This window comes from Somniosus microcephalus, chromosome 20 (genome assembly GCF_052327205.1).
Source record: "Somniosus microcephalus isolate GS21.2 chromosome 20, FLI_Smic_1.0, whole genome shotgun sequence".
Classification (NCBI taxonomy): Eukaryota; Metazoa; Chordata; class Chondrichthyes; order Squaliformes; family Somniosidae; genus Somniosus; species Somniosus microcephalus.
The window spans coordinates 58,755,702-58,773,215 of record NC_141006.1 but is presented as its reverse complement, the minus strand read 5'-3'; the positions used below and the strand labels follow the sequence as shown (position 1 = coordinate 58,773,215).

The 17,514-nt window shown below is 42.3% G+C and overlaps 1 protein-coding gene across 3 annotated transcripts; it reads right to left on the bottom strand.

The window, feature by feature from the left end:
- Nucleotides 1–1,493: 1,493 nt before the first annotated feature.
- Nucleotides 1,494–16,446, bottom strand: LOC147103311 (stathmin-like). Of its 3 annotated transcripts, none has more exons than XM_085962790.1 (5): nucleotides 16,364–16,446; nucleotides 13,818–13,895; nucleotides 6,798–6,961; nucleotides 5,481–5,672; nucleotides 1,494–1,938 (listed from the first exon to the last, which is right to left on the bottom strand). In XM_085962790.1, the coding sequence occupies exons 2-5, from the start codon at nucleotides 13,828–13,830 to the stop codon at nucleotides 1,876–1,878; spliced, it is 432 nt and encodes a 143-aa protein (XP_085818916.1). In that variant the 5' UTR covers nucleotides 13,831–13,895; nucleotides 16,364–16,446; the 3' UTR covers nucleotides 1,494–1,875. The 3 variants fall into 3 exon arrangements, with proteins under 3 accessions (XP_085818916.1, XP_085818915.1, XP_085818914.1); XM_085962789.1 differs by lacking the exon at nucleotides 16,364–16,446 and adding an exon at nucleotides 16,186–16,207; XM_085962788.1 differs by lacking the exon at nucleotides 16,364–16,446 and adding an exon at nucleotides 14,105–14,151.
- Nucleotides 16,447–17,514: the final 1,068 nt, after the last annotated feature.

The following is a 17,514-nucleotide window of genomic DNA, read 5'->3' as shown; positions in this document are numbered from 1 at the left end:
TCAAATCAAAGCAAAATGCAGAAGAGTATATAGTGTTACCAATTGGAGAATGATGTACTGGATGAACAAAACAACAAGTTGTCAAGAGTCCAATATTGGGTTTGCAAATTTGTCAGGATTGTTTGATGCATTACTTTGAGGGTGGGTGGCAGGAGGAAGAGAAAAAGGGGTACAGTAAGATATCCATATCAAGTCTTGTAGGAAAGCCAAAGCTCATATCCCTTACACTTCAGTCTTTCCAGAAGGGATGTTATGTCAGGAGGTCAGTAAGCATCTGTAGAGAAAACATACAAGTAAACCTTTCAGATGACAACCTTTTTCTCAAAACTGAAAAACAAGAGACAAGCGTGTATTAATACAATCAGGAAGAGAGTGAAAAATATCCCTTTCTGGCACCTGTCCTTGTACTGTTCCAAATGAAGCTCAACTCAAATTTAATACATCTTTCTTCTAGGCACCCTGTAACCCTCTGGTTTGAACAGTGATTTCAGACTTTAGCTATATCCTCATTACCAAATTTGTTACTTCTACACTTGACCCTCATATTTTTCTTCTCCCATTTTCCCAGGCTTTGTACTTACTTGGCTATTTACAGTACATGCTTTTTCTCTCTTTAATGTCTCAATGTTTCTGCCCTTAACTTAAATTACATCATTCTACTCAGGGTGCCTGGTTTTTTTTTGTGTTTTTTTTTTAAATATGTATATTTTTCCCCTTTTTCTGATTTCATGAATACACCTATTTCAGTTTGGAGGGGTCCGCACTGGTTTAATCTCTCCGTAGATGCTGCCTGGCCTGCCGAGTGTTTCCATCATTTTCTGCTTTTGTTTCAGATTTCCAGCATGTGGAGTACAGTATTTTGCTTTTTAACTTGTTGTCAGGAGGACTCATCAAACTAGGTTCAACCTGATCGACAAATGCTGCTGCCTGCATGTTCAATACTCCAGCCTTGAATGAAGCCAGACATTGTATCTTCTTGATTCATATTGGGGGGGGGGGGGGGGGGGGGAGAAATAATAAAAAACAAAAAAGGAATTTTAGCAGGCTACCTAGAGATGGTCTTTAGTGTTGAAGGCAGTACAATCTGATAGTGTCTTGGAACCAGCAACCCATCTCGAGGTTCAGATGTTAAAACTACTCAAGCTGTTGAATCATTTGAACCCTTAATCTGTTACTGCCTCAGAACGTTTCTACTTTTATACAAACTTCACCCTTCTTTTAATGTTTACATGACCCAATGTTTCAATTTAAACTCAACTCTTTAGGACAGAACGCTGATAGTACAAAAATATATATGTCAATTGCTTCAGACATAAGCTTATGTTTTCCAGATAGAGACATTCATGGGTTGCTAACAACCATGACCAGTCCGAGCCATTTAAACAGGTTATTTGCCCGTGAATTGAGATGAAATGCCACGGACTATTTCACCATCTCCTTATTCGAATTAAGCAGTGGCACCTGACTGGGTTCAAGACAAAAACAGTGCAGACTTTGAGACAGCAATTATTCAGTTTTATTTAAAGAAAGTTTAGGTATGCTTGGACAACTATACATTGAGATTGAAAATGTAACATTTAGCATGTACAGCTGTTATTGGAGAAACAGGTTGAAAGCTACACATTTTAAAAAATTTAGACTATGTTGTACCAGCAATGCAAAAATAGAAAAAGATAGAAAATAGACAATATGAAATCACGAGTAAAAGTAGAATGCAATATCCCAGTTTTCTTTTTCCCCCCAATACCCCCACCCCCCAATTCAAAATGTATTCTTATTCCTGGCTATATTTTTTATAGCATTGTAAGAGGGCTTCATTAAACACATTGACTATAATTTTTCTTTGAAAACCCTCAATTTCAGAAACGTGCACGGTTAAACCAGTTCTTCAGTTTCTTTGCTCTCTCTGTTCTTTCTCACCTCCTCCAGGTGTTTGTCCTAAATTATACAAAGGAGAGTTTTACTATAGAGAGTCGCTTAACATGTGTACTGATGCAGAAAATCGTTTCTATTACAACCATGCGTAAATATGTTAAAATTAGCTTTGGACTGATTCAACATAAAGCTTTATGGGTTATGCCGTCGCATTAGGTGGTTTAATTGGCTTTAATGTTTGCCTACATAATACCAGTAACTGCCGTCGAAAAGCAACTCATTGTGAAGTGCTACGAGATGGTTTGTTTTGTTAATGTGCTGTTAGAAAACATTATAATTCTCCAGATGATAAACTAGTCATTACAGAATAGTTGAGGGGAGAGCTTTCAGGCAACGTTAAAAAAATACTAACCAGGAGATTTTAATTTTAATTTTCAGCCTTTACCCACTGGGAGTCAGCAAGATTCAGCACGTGCTATACGGGGCTAGTAATTACTTCTGCTGACTTACAAGCCTCTTCGAATGACCTCAAATACTAATTTACAGGATTCGTCATCATTCACTCACTGACCAGTGTTACTGCCAGCAAATCAAGACAGTCGTACTGTGTAGGTACTGCAAAGGGCCAACGTCTGCAGGAAAGGAAATGGAAACGAAAAGCACAAAGAACCTGCAATGTAAGGAAATTCACCTTATGACATTACCTTGGTTTGGGAGGAGGTGGTAATTTGATAAATACCTTCTAGGGTTACTGCAGAGAAGTCCAGTGCACTTTGCCACTGCATTGCTCAACACAGCTTCATGTTACACCAAGTTCCCAATCTCAGCCATGAAGAGACCAGGCACTTCACTATTTGAGCGAGGGAGCTGGTGAAAAGGGAACCCATATACAGAGATACAAGGAGAGTCAACACGGGCCCCTCCTTTGCAAAGCATCTGGTTTCAAAGCATTATGAGCAGATGCCTGTAAGCAGGTCCCCAAAGCCTAGGAATACCCAAGAAACTACCCATCCTCTCTTTTAGAAAATGACAGACCATCAAAAAGACAGTTGGCTTATATTTTCATTGCGTCAATAAATCAAAGTCAGCTAGCGACTAAGCTACTTTGGCAAATTGTAGCAGATATTTGTCAACAAGATTGGCTATACGTGCACTCGCAAACTCATATCTTTGTTGGTTTATCAACACATTTTTAATGTAGAGTGGAAACTATCAGGGCAGATGTTGAGAAACCCTAGAATGAACAAGGTTTGATAGGGAATATGGACAAAGATTGAGCTACACTTGAAACACTGAAATTCCAGGCTGTTTATATGCTTGTGACGAGATTCAATGTTGGACATTATCAAGTTCGAATACAACCACCATTATACTGGCTCAGATGTCCAGAGCACACTTACTGAGTAACTGAAATCCCCTCTAGTAACTAGCAACCAACTTGAAAAATATGCTCACATTTTAGATCAGACTTCATACCAATAAAAACCCCTCTACCAAAATGAATATTTAGTTAGTGTGAATGGGGGCACTGCTGCCATTTATTCTTGCAATAACAAACTTCTGATTCAACCATCACCAAAACATTTCCAACCACCACATTGCTGGGTATAAGCAGATGTAACCCGGCAGCATTCATTTTTTGACAGACTAAGTGATTAAATAATTTTAATGTATTTCTGGTCATCTATTAGTTTCTTTGAGAGAGGGAGGCCAAAATCGGATTCCCATGTATTGATATTTGGCCAAACAAATTTCCCTTTGACGGATCTCAAAGTACAGCTGTCTTACTCCCTTTCCTGAAAGAAGCCTTTGATATGATTGGCTTCAATGGCCTTGCTATGTACCTTACCCCAAATAGATTTTACTTTTGTAAATAACGGTTCTGTCTGAATTCTATATTTACTGAATTTAAAAAAAAAAACTAGCTTTTGAAACCTGTAATACAAGTAATGCGTCTGATCAATGTGATCAACTTCAGTTTGGTCATCTCAATGGCTCCTCTTTTCTCAGAAGAGGAAGGCCAACTTTTCTTTAGGATTTTCAAAACCTATCACCTTGGTTGCCCCATGTTGCACCCCCTCAAACGTCATTGTTCCTATGGTATGCTGACCAACACTGCACACAGTACTCCAGTTGGGATGTACAGAATTTTACTGCAATAACATTTTATTTGTGGGCTTCTTAGCAAGGTGCGGTCATATGCCAAAAACAGTCCCAGGATCTCTAAAATCATCATCTGCTCTAGCAGATAACCAACTGCAAAACTATGAGTAAATGCATTCAAGTATGACTTACCTTGTGGCTACAAGGCATTAATACATTTGAAAGTTCCAAAGGGCTCCCTTAATGGCTCAGTGAGTAGGAATAAATGGGTCTTTTTCGGGGTGGCAGGCGGGGACTAGTGCGGTACCGCAGGGATCAGTGCTTGGGCCCCAGCTATTCACAATATATATTAATGATTTGTATGAGGGAACCAAATGTAATATTTCCAAGTTTGCTGACGACACAAAACTATTGTGAATTGTGAGGAGGATGCAAAGAGGCGTCAAGGCGATTTAGACAAGTTGAGTGAGTGGGCAAATACATGGCAGATGCAGTATTCGTGGATAAATGTGAGGTTCTCCACTTTGGTAGGAAAAACAGAAAGATAAGAGCATTATTTAAATGGTGATAGATTGGGAAATGTTGATGTACAAAGGGACCTGGGTGTTCTTGTACACCAGTCACTGAAAGCAAACATGCAAGTGCAGCAAACAGTTAGGAAGGTAAATGGTATGTTGGCCTTCATTGCAAGAGGATTTGAGTACAGGAGCAAGGATGTCTTACTACAGTTATACAGAGCCTTGGTGAGACCACACCTGGAGTACTGTGTGCAGTTTTGGTCTCCTTACCCAAGAAAGGATATACTTGCCATAGAGGGAGTGCAGCGAAGGTTCACCAGACTGATTCCTGGGATGGCAGGACTGTCGTATGAGGAGAGATTGGGTCGACTAGGCCTGTATTCACTAGAGTTTAGAAGAATGAGAGGGGATCTCATTGAAACGAATAAAATTCTGACAGGGCTAGACAGACTGGATGCAGGGAGGATGTTTCACCTGGCTGGGGGGTCTAGAACGAGGGGTCACAGACTCAGGATAAGGGGTAGGACATTTAGGACTGAGGAGATGAGGAGAAATTTCTTCACTCAGAGGGTGGTGAACCTGTGGAATTCTCTACCACAGAAGGCTGTGGAGGCCAAGTCACTGAATATATTTAAGTAGGAGATAGATTTCTAGACACAAAAGGCATCAAGGGGTATGGGGAGAGAGCGGGAATATGGTATTGAGAGAGGATCAGCCATGATCATATTGAATGGCTTACCCCTGCTCCTATTTTTCTATATTAGTGCACCATATGGTGCGAGACTCACATGAAAACTGGCTACTTTGGCAAGGTACAGGGGCTGCCTGCCAGCACCCATGGAACCATGCCCCCGCATCAGTCAGAGCCCCAAGGAAGGAGGAAGAGTAACAAATTGGAAAATAAAAGTTCCAGTGGTGACCCTGGGAAATAAGCCATTCTGGATTCCACCTCTACTGTGTAAAGGATATTAAAAGTTAACTTGCCTTCTCACGAAGGCGCTCGAGCTTGGCAGCCATCTGTGCCTCACGGTTTTCCTTAATGAGTTCCATCTTGGAGATCAGTCTTTCTTCTGCCATTTTGCTGAATTTGGTATTTTCTTCAATAGCTCTCTGAAGCACTTCCTTTACATGCTCCTGTTTTTCAGCCAACTGCTTCAGCACTTCTGCTTCATGTGACTAGGGGAAGAACAGAGACCAATTGTTCAGCTGAACATTGAGGCCACAAGAATAGTTCTACTAATTCAGAGATGCAAGTCACATCCTGGCACAAAGTATTTTGCAAAAGAAAAGAATGTTGAGTCTTAATAAAAACCATTAGAAACAGGTACATTTCTACATCTCCAGAATTCTTTTAGCAGATGAACATCTCTCCAAAGCAATTAATAACCACAACTAGAAGCAAATCACTTTTAAAGCAATACTAAGCATGTGGAAAAATAATGTATTTCCAGCATTTTCTGTCCTTATTATTGACAAATCAGGAAACAGATAGGTTAACATTTTGGGTTGAGTCCTTCACAATTCAAAAAGGGTCTCATCAAAAATATTTGCTTACCTACCTCCTTTGGATGTTATGCCTTTCTAACACTTCTTGCTTTTAGTTCCAGATTTCAAGCTTTCATTTTTCTTTTTATCTCTACTAAATAAAATTATTACATGGAACGAGATGCTGAGCACATTTACCTACTGTGCAAGTTGTAAATAAATATTAGGTTAAAAAACAGCCTCCTGCCCCTTCCACGGACTGTATAGTATAGCACAGCAAATTAGGACATGATTTTTTTTAACCTCAAATTTGTTTAAATCCAGTCCAAAGCAATGAGATGAAAAGTCTCCTGTACTGACTGCAAAGGTCCTACACAGTGATTTTATGAAATCTCAGTTCAGTTCCAACTGGCCACAAACCCAGAGCAATCAACTTTCCAGAATTCTGCAAGGATGACTGGTGTGGTAAACAAAGTTAAATACTAGTGCAGCAGGCTGCTCTGTAAGGGTGGGGTAGCATAGAGAGCTTTATTCTCCATCTGGCCATTGATATACATGATTATTTTTGTTCTCAAGACAAGTTGTCAGTGATAAGTAATGTTTTTCCAGTTTTGAATTTAAGCACTCAATACCAAAAGTATAAAACGTGGGAGTGCTCAATACCTACAGTAGGAAACCATTACACAGTACTAACAATACAGAGAACAAAAACACCCACCATTTTAGGCAGCACTGTTACTTTGTCAGACAGGCCCTTCAGCCACTGCGTTTAAAGTATCGTTTAGTTCAGACTGTGCTCATATTCCATTAATGTACCTTTCGTCTGTTCTCTGCAGCTTCCATTTTTATTTGAAGATCTTCAAATGACCTTTCTTTCTTGGGAGAAAGAGGAAATTCTGGAATTGTTTCAGCTGTGGGGCTCAGAATGATCTCAAAAGCCTGGCCTGAAGAACGCTTGTCTAGTTCTTTTACCTTGATATCTGAAATAAGAGGTATATATATTTTAAAATATGGCTTGGCAGCAGTTAGCCGAAGTCCATCTCCATGTACATAGTTCCTAAACGCATTAATTGTGCGGGTCAAATAACAAGATTGCAATCAGGGTTTTCTGACATAACTTAAAGTTAATAAAATATACGATGGCATAATGCTATATGAATTAAGTGTTAAATTTATAACAAAGGGCACTGAACCTCAAAAGATGTATTGGCCTTGGAAATGATACAGTGCAGATTCACCAGAATGATACCAGGCTTAAAGGCCTGGTTGCATAAACTTGACTTGCATTCCCTTGAGTTTAGAAGGTCGAGGGGTGAACTAATTGAAGTGTTTACCCTATTGAATCCCTTTTCCATTTTAGATGCAGAGAAACTATTTCCTCTGATGGGGGAATCCAGAACAAGGGTGCTCAATCTTAAAATTAGAGTTAGGCTATTCAGGAGTGAAATCAGGAAGCACTTTTTCTACACAATAGGTAGTGAAGTGGAAATTGGAACAATCGCCCAAAAAGATGTGGATGTTGGGTCAATTGAAATTTTCAAGACTAAAATCAATTAAAATTTTTGTTGGGTAAGGGCATCAGGGGGCATAGTTTCAAGGTAAGGGGCAGGAGGTTTAGAGGGGATTTGAGGAAAAACTTTTTCACCCAGATGTACGCAGATCACTCCAAGTAGCAATTTTGCTCCCAACAGAAGTAAACCCAATGTGAAATTTCAACCCTCCCCTCCACGTTCAGCATTCCGAAGGACCGTTCCCACCACAACAACCTGGTCCACTCTTCAATCACCCCCAACATCACCCCATCCCTACATAAGAACATAAGACACAGGAGCAGGAGTAGGTCCTTTGGCCCCTCGAGCCTGCTCCGCCATTCAATAAGATCATGGCTGATCTGATCTTGGCCTCAACTCCACTTCCCTGCCTGCTCCCCATAACCCTTGACTCTCTTACCATTCAAAAATCTGTCTATCTCCACCTTAAATATATTCAATGACCCAGCCTCCACAGCTCTCTGGGGAAGAGATTGCCAAAGATTCACGACCCTCAGAATAAATTCCTCCTCATTTCAGATTTAAAAGGGTGCCCCCTCATTCTGAAATTATGCCCCCTAGTTCTGGATTCCCCCACGAGGGGAAACATCCTCTCGGCATCTACCCTGGCAAGCCCCCTCAGAATCTTATATGTTTCAATAACATCCCCTCATTCTTCTAAACTCCAATGAGTATAGGCCCAACTTGCTCAACTTTTCGTCATAAGAAAATCCCTTCATCTTGGGAACCAACCTAGTGAACCTTCTCTGAACTGCCTCCCAATGCAAGTACAGGAAACTCTCTTTTTACCAGCACCTAAATAACCAGAAATCTCTCTTAACCAGCAAAATTCAGGAGTAGTTCAGGTAAGTTTTACTTCATATTAGTGGCCGTGTAACCGGGGTTCCTGCATCTGTTGCCATGCAACAGGGACGCCTGGATCTGTGGCTGTGTACGGGGCTCTCGTACCTTAGTAAGTATACCTCTCTGTAATCCGGACTTTTTGATCAACTGGCAGCACGCCGGTCCTGGATAAAAAAAGTTTCCTGTATATCCTTCCTTAAATAAGGAGACCAAAACTGTACGCAGTACTCCAGGTGTGGTCTCACCAACGCCCTGTACAGCTGTAACAGGACTTCCCTACTTTTATACTCCATTCCCTTTGCAATAAAGGCCAACATTCCATTTGCCTTCCTAATTACTTGCTGTACCTGCATGCTAACTTTGTGATTCATGTACAAGGACCCCCAGATCCCTCTGTACCTCCGCATTTTGTAATCTCTCCCCATTTAAATAATAATGTTTTTTTAGTTTTCCTACCAAAGTGGACAACCTTGCATTTTCCCACATTAAACTCCATCTGCCAGATTTTTGCCCACTCACTTAGCCTATCTATATCCCTTTGGAGATTCTTTGCATCCTCCACACAATTTGCTTTCCCACCTATCTTTGTATCATCAGCAAATTTGACTACAATACACTCGGTCCCTTCATCCAAGTCATTAATAGATTGTAAATAGTTGAGGCCCCATCACTGATCCCTGCAGCACCCCACCAGTTACAGTTTGCCAACCTGAAAAAAACCCATTTATTCCGACTCTCTGTTTTCTGTTAGTTAGCCAATCCTCTATCCATGCTAATATACCAAGCATCCGGGAAGGCGCCAAACACCTCGAGTCTCTTCGCCGGGAGCAAACGGAAGCCAAGCGCAGGCAGCGCACATCAACCAAAGCACCCCACCCACCCACCCCTTCAACCACCGTCTGCCCCACCTGTGACAGAAACTGTAGGTCCCGCACTGGACTAATCAGTCACCTGCGAGCTCATTTTTAATGTGGAAGCAAGTCATCCTCGGTTCCGAGGGACTGCCTAAGAAGATTACCCCCAACCCCGTGAGCTCTTATCTTGTGCAGTAACCTTTTAGGTGGCACCTTATCGAATGCCTTCTGGAAATCCAAATACACGATATCTACTGGTTCCCCTTTATCCACCCTGCTCGTTACATCCTCAAAAGAATGCCAGCAAATGTGTCAAACATGATTTCTCTTTCATAAAACCATGCTGACTCTGCTTAACTATATTATGATTTTCTAAATGTCCTGCTACCACTTCCTTAATGATGGACTCCAGCATTTTCCCCTCACCCCTCCCATTCGCACTTAACCTTCCCGTGCAAGCGCAGCAGATGCAACACATTCCCTTTTACCTCCTCCCTTCTCACTGTCTAGGGTCCCAAACATTCCTTCCAGGTGAAACAGCAATTTACTTGTACTTCACGGCTCATGATGCGGCCTCCTCTACACTGGGGAGACCAAATGCAGATTGGGTGATCGGTTTCAGTCTGCAAGCACAACCCTGAGCTTCCGGTCGCTTGTCGTTTTAATTCTCCGCCCCACTCCCACCTTGGCCTCCTACACTGTTCTAATGCAGCTCAACGGAAGTGTGAGGAACAGCACCTCATCTTTCAATTAGGCACTTTACAGCCTTCCAGACTGAACAAGTTCAATAATTTCAGTTCATAACCACTGCTCAAATGTTTTCAGCCAGCAGCTGCTGGTGACGATTCTGCTATTGAGATTTACACCTCCTCTAGACCCAGCTTTTGTTACTTTACTTGTCCCAATGCCATCCCCCTTTTGCCTTGCACCATTATTCCCTGTCATTTAATCTCTCTTGCCTTCCACCCGATCACAGACCTTCCCTTTTGTGCTTTCCTTGCCTCTGTACTTGCTTAAAATCGGTTACATCTCTTAACTGTTTCCAGTTCTGATGAAAGGTCATCAAACCGAAACGTTAATTCGGTTTCTCGCTCCAGAGATGCTGCCTGACCTGCTGAGTATTTCCAGCATTTTCTGTTTTTATTGTGAAATTATATAGCACATTTAAAATGGCAAAAAAGGTCCAAAAGTGCTTCACAATGTGGGGTTGGACCCAAATAGAAGGAAGGAGAAAAAAAGTTAGTGCGGTGGCCAAAACCACAGTTCGAGAGGTAGGTTTTAAAGGAGCCTTTCAAAAAGTGATAGAAATGCGGCAGAACAGGAGAGGTTTGGAAACCGAAATGCAAAGTGTGGGGAGAACATGGCTCGGCCACTGATGGCACTCAGTGGGGGCCTGCAGACCACAGTAGGATGAGTGGAGGATGTGAATGGGAACAAAGGGCTGGAGGAGGTTGAACAAAGAATGCACAAACTTGCATTTATACAGCGCCTTTCACATCCTCAGGATGCCCCAAAGTGCTTTACGACCAAGAATTACTTTTCAAGAGCAGTCACTGTTTGGTGGAAAAATGCGATAGCTAATTTGCGCACAGAAAGGTTCCACAAATAACCATGAGATAAATGGTCAGGTTGTCTGATGAATGACAAATTCGTGTGTTTTTGGTGGTGTTGGTTAATGGATAAATGAGGACACCGAGTGAACTCCCGTGCTCTTTGAATTGTGCCATAGGATCTTTGAAATACACCTGAACACCTTATCCGAAAGATAGCACCTCACCCAATGCAGTACTCCTTCAGTACTGCACTGAAAGATCAACCTAGATTAATGTACCTGAACCTTCTGACTCAGAGGCAAGAGTTCGACCACTGAGCCATGGTCGACACTAAGTCGGGTAGAGTGAGACCATGAAGGGATTTGGACAGGAGAATGAGTATTTTGAATTCAGTGTTCCGCAACTAAATGGAGGTTGACAAAGATTGGGATGATAGGTGAGCAGTACTTAATACAAGCAGTATTTATGCAGTTGGAGTTCAGGAGGCTGGCGAGTAGAGCATTTGAGAAGTTGGGCCTCAAGAAGACAAAGGTATAGATGAGGGCTTCAGCAACAGCGAGGTAGAGAATGAGATTAATAGTATTACAGAAGGTAGACTGTCTTAGTGATTGACTGTTTATGGGGTTGGAATCTCAGCTCAGGATTGAACACAACACTGGATCAAAAACCATCAGGTTCAGCGTTAGCAAGCAGCAAATAAGGGACCAGGGTGCAAAGTTTCTTGCAAGAGCCAAAGAGGATGGCTTTGATCTTGTGACATCTTGCTGCAAGAACTTGATATCATACAAGCAGAAAGACAGTTCAACAAAATCATGGAATTATGGGTAGTAGCACTCCATAGCACCATCCCCATAGGTCAGCATTGCAGCATGCCCTGAATGAACAGGGAGCAGCAGTGGCCGCAACGGTCACTGGCTGCGCATGCACTACACAATGTCTGCGGGTGTTTTAGTAGGTGGCATAGGTCTACATCTGGCTTTCTGCTGGTATGGAATCCAAAGACAGCTTCCCAAAGTCACTGGCAGGTAGGTACAGTAATATCTGCAGATATGGTTGGCGACATCTTGCCAGGTACAGACAATCAGGCATGACCGCTTTCCTGCAGACCAGTCTATACAACAGCTGCAGTGCTTCAACTCCAATTGTTGAGGATGTGGAAAAAGGACTAAATAATTAACTTACAGTCACCAACAATCCTGTATGACTGCAACCACAACATATTATACCTCCTTGACCTCTGTAGAACTTGAGAGTTATCTAGTCCAGCCTTCTTCCCTGGCTCTTCGCCACCTCAGTAGGCTGCCCGCAAGAGAGATTCCATTCCTATTTATCCCAATGCAGCTAGCACATATCCAGCAATAGCTTCTCCAGCTCCGACGACACCTCTGGAATTCTCCAAGGTTTGATCTTCAGCTCTAATCTCCATACTGCCCCCGAGTCACATCAATAAACATAGGCCTAGAATTTGTGGTCAGCGGCAAAGCAACGGTGATTGCCGCTGACCTTGAAGAAAGCTGTCCACAAAGTGATCACTGTGGTGAAAACTTGAGCTTTCTCGACGATAACTTGATTGTAGTGCTGTCAAAAGGAGGATCCCTAACGTAGAGCAGCAGTGAAGTCGTCATCAAGCTGTCTAAGCAGCCAATCAATTGAAGAATTCTCAGACAGCAAACCAGGAAATAAAAAGCACTGATTTAAAAAAAAAAATGTAAAAGTGAAGTGATAAAGAGAGCGAGATAAAGATTTGGACATACACATGGGGGTTAAGGTAAAAGCCGAAATATCAAACAAACTAACAAATTTAATTTTTTATTATTTAAAAAATCTTGTAATTTTCTATCATAATGGAGAAATTTGACATTCCCCAAATATAAAATTTGTTTTTAGAGCTAGAATCGTTGTTCAGCAGTCAATATGCCTTTAAAACTGCAGTTACACCTATTCCAACAAGGCGTAACTTTTTATGGGGTGCTTAACAGCGATTAAAAAAAAAGCAGAAAAGCTTAAGTTTTTATCGGTTCAACTGATATCCACTGATTGCCGGTTATGGGGAGTTCCACAGCATAGCCTGTGGCAGAGCAGGGAAATGACTGACTGCAACTTCAGGATTTCCACGTTTAGCTGCGCATGAGCTAAATCCTGAAGTTACGGTCAGTTTCAGAGGGGTAATGGCGGCGAACACTGACATTTCACCAGTCATTATCACCACAAAACCCAGGCCATAGGGTCAGCTTTCACATGTATAATGAAGGCACCCAGCTCTACCTCTCTACCCACTGGCCTCAATCTCTCCATGTTGTCAGATTGCCTGTCTGACATTAAGACATGAATGAGCCAGAATTTCCTTCAATTGAACTTCAGGGAGATCAAAACAATTATTTTTGGCCCCCTAATCAAAATCTCCACACCCTTGTGATGGACTCCATCCCCTTCCAGTTTGTGCACTCAGGCTGCATTCAACATTACAGCTTCAAACCAGATATCCTATCCATTACCAAGACCACTTACTTTCACTTCTGCAACATTGCCTGCCTCCATCCCTACTTTACTGATGCTCAACATATCTAGACAATTTCTCAAAGGCCCTCCTTGCTCACAAAATGCAGACCATCTAAATAGATCACCTTCCACATTCATATCAGATTATGTATTAAGTATTTTCAGCTTGTTCTGTTCAAGGTTGACTTACTGTCCCAACTTGCAAAAGCAGCCTCAGAACTTCCACTATAAACTAAGGGAGGAAGGCGGGGGGGGGGGGGGGGGGGGGGTGGGGGTGGGAGGGGAGGGGAGGGGAGGGGAATAAAAATATAGTTATCAAATTTATGTCTTTTAAGCAATAGCAAACTTGTGACGAAACCATATAAAGTCCCATACACATGGATCAGATCAAAAGTTGCCAGACCGTTACCATTCCTTGTGCGTAACTGCGAAATTAAATAAATCTCTTTCTTTCTGCTCTTGCCCTTCTACTCTGCCAAAGAAAACCACAAGAAGTCCATTAGGCATCCCAATGTCCAGAATCAAGGTCACACTTACCAGTACAAGCCATGTTCAACAAGATAACACAGAAACTAAACTTGACACCTCAGGAAAAATGTTCAATGTAAAGAGAACCTGTAAGATGAGCATATAATGGCAAATTTTAAAAATAGTTAGTTAATTCCAAAACACTGAAATATTAGAAGTTCAAACTAGCAAATTACAGTTTAACAAGAAAGCCCAAAGCTCTGGGACAACAAACTATTGAAAACTAGCTTGGTCTGGTTGTATTGCACCAAATTAATTCAGCAAGTAATATGACAATACCCCCCAAGAACACATACCACAATGGACGACAAGTTTTAGTTTTAAAAGTTCTCCTTGCTAGCATCTGTAATAGGGAGAAAAAGGAAATTGTGGATAAAATCAAGAAGTGTGTGTTCTGGGTAATTACTTTCTAGTACAATGCACTGGTGTTTCTTTGGGATTGTGAATATAAATTTCTATATCAGATTCATTAATTATCAGAATTTTTTCAACATGATAATTCTATATGACCCAGGACTCCACACAGTTTTTCTTCTCCTCCTCCACACCCCCCAACGAATCTTGGATGTTCCTCAATAGCTCTTGGTAGTCACAATGATCATTCTCAAATAGAAATTCTTAGCTGTACATAAATTGGGTTTCTTTCAGGCATGCCAAGTGCATGCGCTGAAAACCGGCATTGACAGATCGGATGCCTGCCCTTGAGAAGGGCCTCTGCGGGCAGATAGTTCCGCTTTTTGGAGAACCTCCGCCCGCAGAAAACCCTTAGAAATCTTACCTGCTTTTACCAGTATAAAAGTCCAAAAAAGTATTAACACATTTATCATTTAAAAATGGTAAGTTTATTTTTAGCCCCATAAAAAACTTATTTTTTTCAAAAAATTAAATGTTTAAAATATTTAATTTATTGTAATTTCAATTCATTTTAAAAATGTGATTTAAAAAAATGTATTTAATGTTTTACAGTGTTTTTGGGTTGGTCTCCATTCATATATTTGACAGGTCTATCTGTCAAGTGTATGAAGGGAGATTTCCTTCTTTGATTGGCTCCCCATGGCCCACGTGATCCCAGAGATGCTTGCGAACCGCCTGCGCCTCTGGGATACGTGGGCCCTGTGAGAGGCCCAGGAGCGGAAGTGTCCGGACCTCGGGAGCCTCCGATCGGAAAATACGGCCCAATATTTTTAAGGACATGTTCTTGATCACTGGGAAAAGAGGACAATTAAAGATAACAGACAATATTCAGCAAGGATCAATTAACAAACACTTCACATTACAGCACCTGGCACATGTTCAAGAAGCACTTTCAAACAACAAAAAAGTAGTCTAGAGGAAGGCTTTTTTGTTCCAAGTTATCTTCCCATGGTGTTTTTTGGGGGGGAAAAAGTTCCACTTAAAAAAAGTGTTACAATAAATGGGAAACATGGGGCAAAGTTACAATACAGTATTACTATATTATACCCTTTGATATTGTACATTGAGGTTCTAGTAGTCAATACAACTACTGTGTTAAATAGATTCATAGTAGTTAATCCTTTCATACTAAAGACTTTTACAGTACATTTTCTGGCAGATAAATTGCAGCGATATAACTGAGTATCTTTAGCAAGGTCCCTCTCAATGGAAAATTGCTGCAACACAAATTCATTCAACTTTGAGCCACACTTATCAAGGTGGAATTATGACCAACAGTCAAATTATTAGAATGAAAAAAAAACACCAACTTTTAAGAAGAAACAGGTTTCCAGTTTTCCCCAAACAGACCAACTTTAAAATAAAATATCACAAGAAGTGTGACAAATATAGCAACCCATGAGGAACAGTTTTGGGCTAGTTCAGACCATTTTGGGGGTGGGGGGGGTTTAAACCAATAGTCTCCGTCCCTGGATGTACTGACAGTTACCATTTTCCCCTCAACCCAAGCAACCATACTCACGTGACCCCCCCTCCCCCCTTTAGATAATTGCCGAGCTATTCGACAGGAGGCATCACAACTGTCCCCAATTCCAACCAAATCTTTTTTCCCCCCCAAGAAAAAGGGGGGGGGGGTTTAACTGAACGGTGGCCAGGAAAATGGGAACCCAATTATTAACCCAGGCCATTGAAATGGATCTAGCCGAGATCAGGGGACGGAGCTCGAAACAGCCACACGTGTGTCTGCAGCCACCACCATGTATTTGGCCTCTTTAAAAACACCAGCCAAAGAGGAGGAAAATGGGTGGGGGGGGGGAGCAAAGTTAATATAAATAAACTCATTCTCCCACCCACAAGCAATCCCCCCTTCATCATCACCACCCAAAAAAACCCCCAACCATGAAGATGTCTGTCTATACGGCGAAGGCTGCGGGAGCCGCCCCAGCACATAAGCTTCCTTTACCTCCGCTCACCAACAACTGCCACCCCGCCACAACCCAGCGCCGCGCCTTTACATTCAAACCCACCGCGTGACCAACCGACAACCGTCGCCCGCGCGCTGCTGGCTATTATTATTTAAAACGTAAATGTTTTTTTTAAGTCACAGTTACATTTAATATATATTTAAAATAATAACTTACATTTATATAGCGCCTTTCACCTCCCACCGGGAGTTCCAAAGCGCTTTACAGCCAATCAAGTACTATTTTTTTTTGATGTGGAGATGCCGGTGTTGGACTGGGGTGGACAAATGTGAGAAGTCACACAACACCAGGTTATAGTCCAACAGCTTTATTTGAAATCACAAGCTTTCGGAGCGAAAGCAGCGCTCCGAAAGCTTGTGATCTCAAATAAAGCTGTTGGACTATAACCTGGTGTTGTGTGACTTCTCTTTTTTTTTGAAGCGTAGCCGCTGTCTTAATGTAGGAACCGAGCGCGCGGCGGGCGACAGCCAATTTGCGCACAGCAAGCTATCCCGCAAACAGCAATGTGATAATGACCGGGTAATCTGTTTTTAGTGACGTTGAGTGAAGGATCTGTTTTTAGTGATGTTGTGGAGATGCCGGTGTTGGACTGGGGTGGACAATTGTGAGAAGTCACACAACACCAGGTTATAGTCCAACAGCTTTATTTGAAATCACAAGCTTTCGGAGCGCTGCTCCTTCGTCAGGTGAAGTGGAGCAGCGCTCAGAAAGCTTGTGATTTCAAATAAAGCTGTTGGACTATAACCTGGTTGAGTGATGTTGAGTGAGGGATAAATATTGCCCCCAGGACGGGGGAACTCCCCCTGCTCTTCTTCCAAATAGTGGCCGTGGGATCTTTTACGTCCACCTGAGAGGGCAGACGGGGGCCTCGGTTTAACGTCTCATCCGAAAGACAGCACCTCCGACAGTGCTGCACTCCCTCAGTACTGCACTGGAGTGTCAGCCTAGATTTTTGTGTTACATCCTCTAGAGTGGGACTTTGAACCCACAATCTACTGACTCAGATGTGAGAGTGCTAACAACTGAGCCACAGCTGACACAATATATAAACAATATGGCCTAGAAATTCAGTTGGTTGCGCCAGCCGGTAGCGCCTTAGGAGGAGTAGAAGTCGGGCGCTAGGCGGCTAGCGGCCGGGCGCAGCGCGATCTGCGCCTCTCCCCAACTTCACTCACGATTTAGCGGCGGTGCAAAGTCTTCGCGCGCGCTCAGCTGCGCGCGCAGATCATGACGTCATTTCCTCGTGCAACGCCCTTTGTGCGCCCCCAACCGGAAATTCAGTCGCGACGCCCCATTGTGCGCCTGGC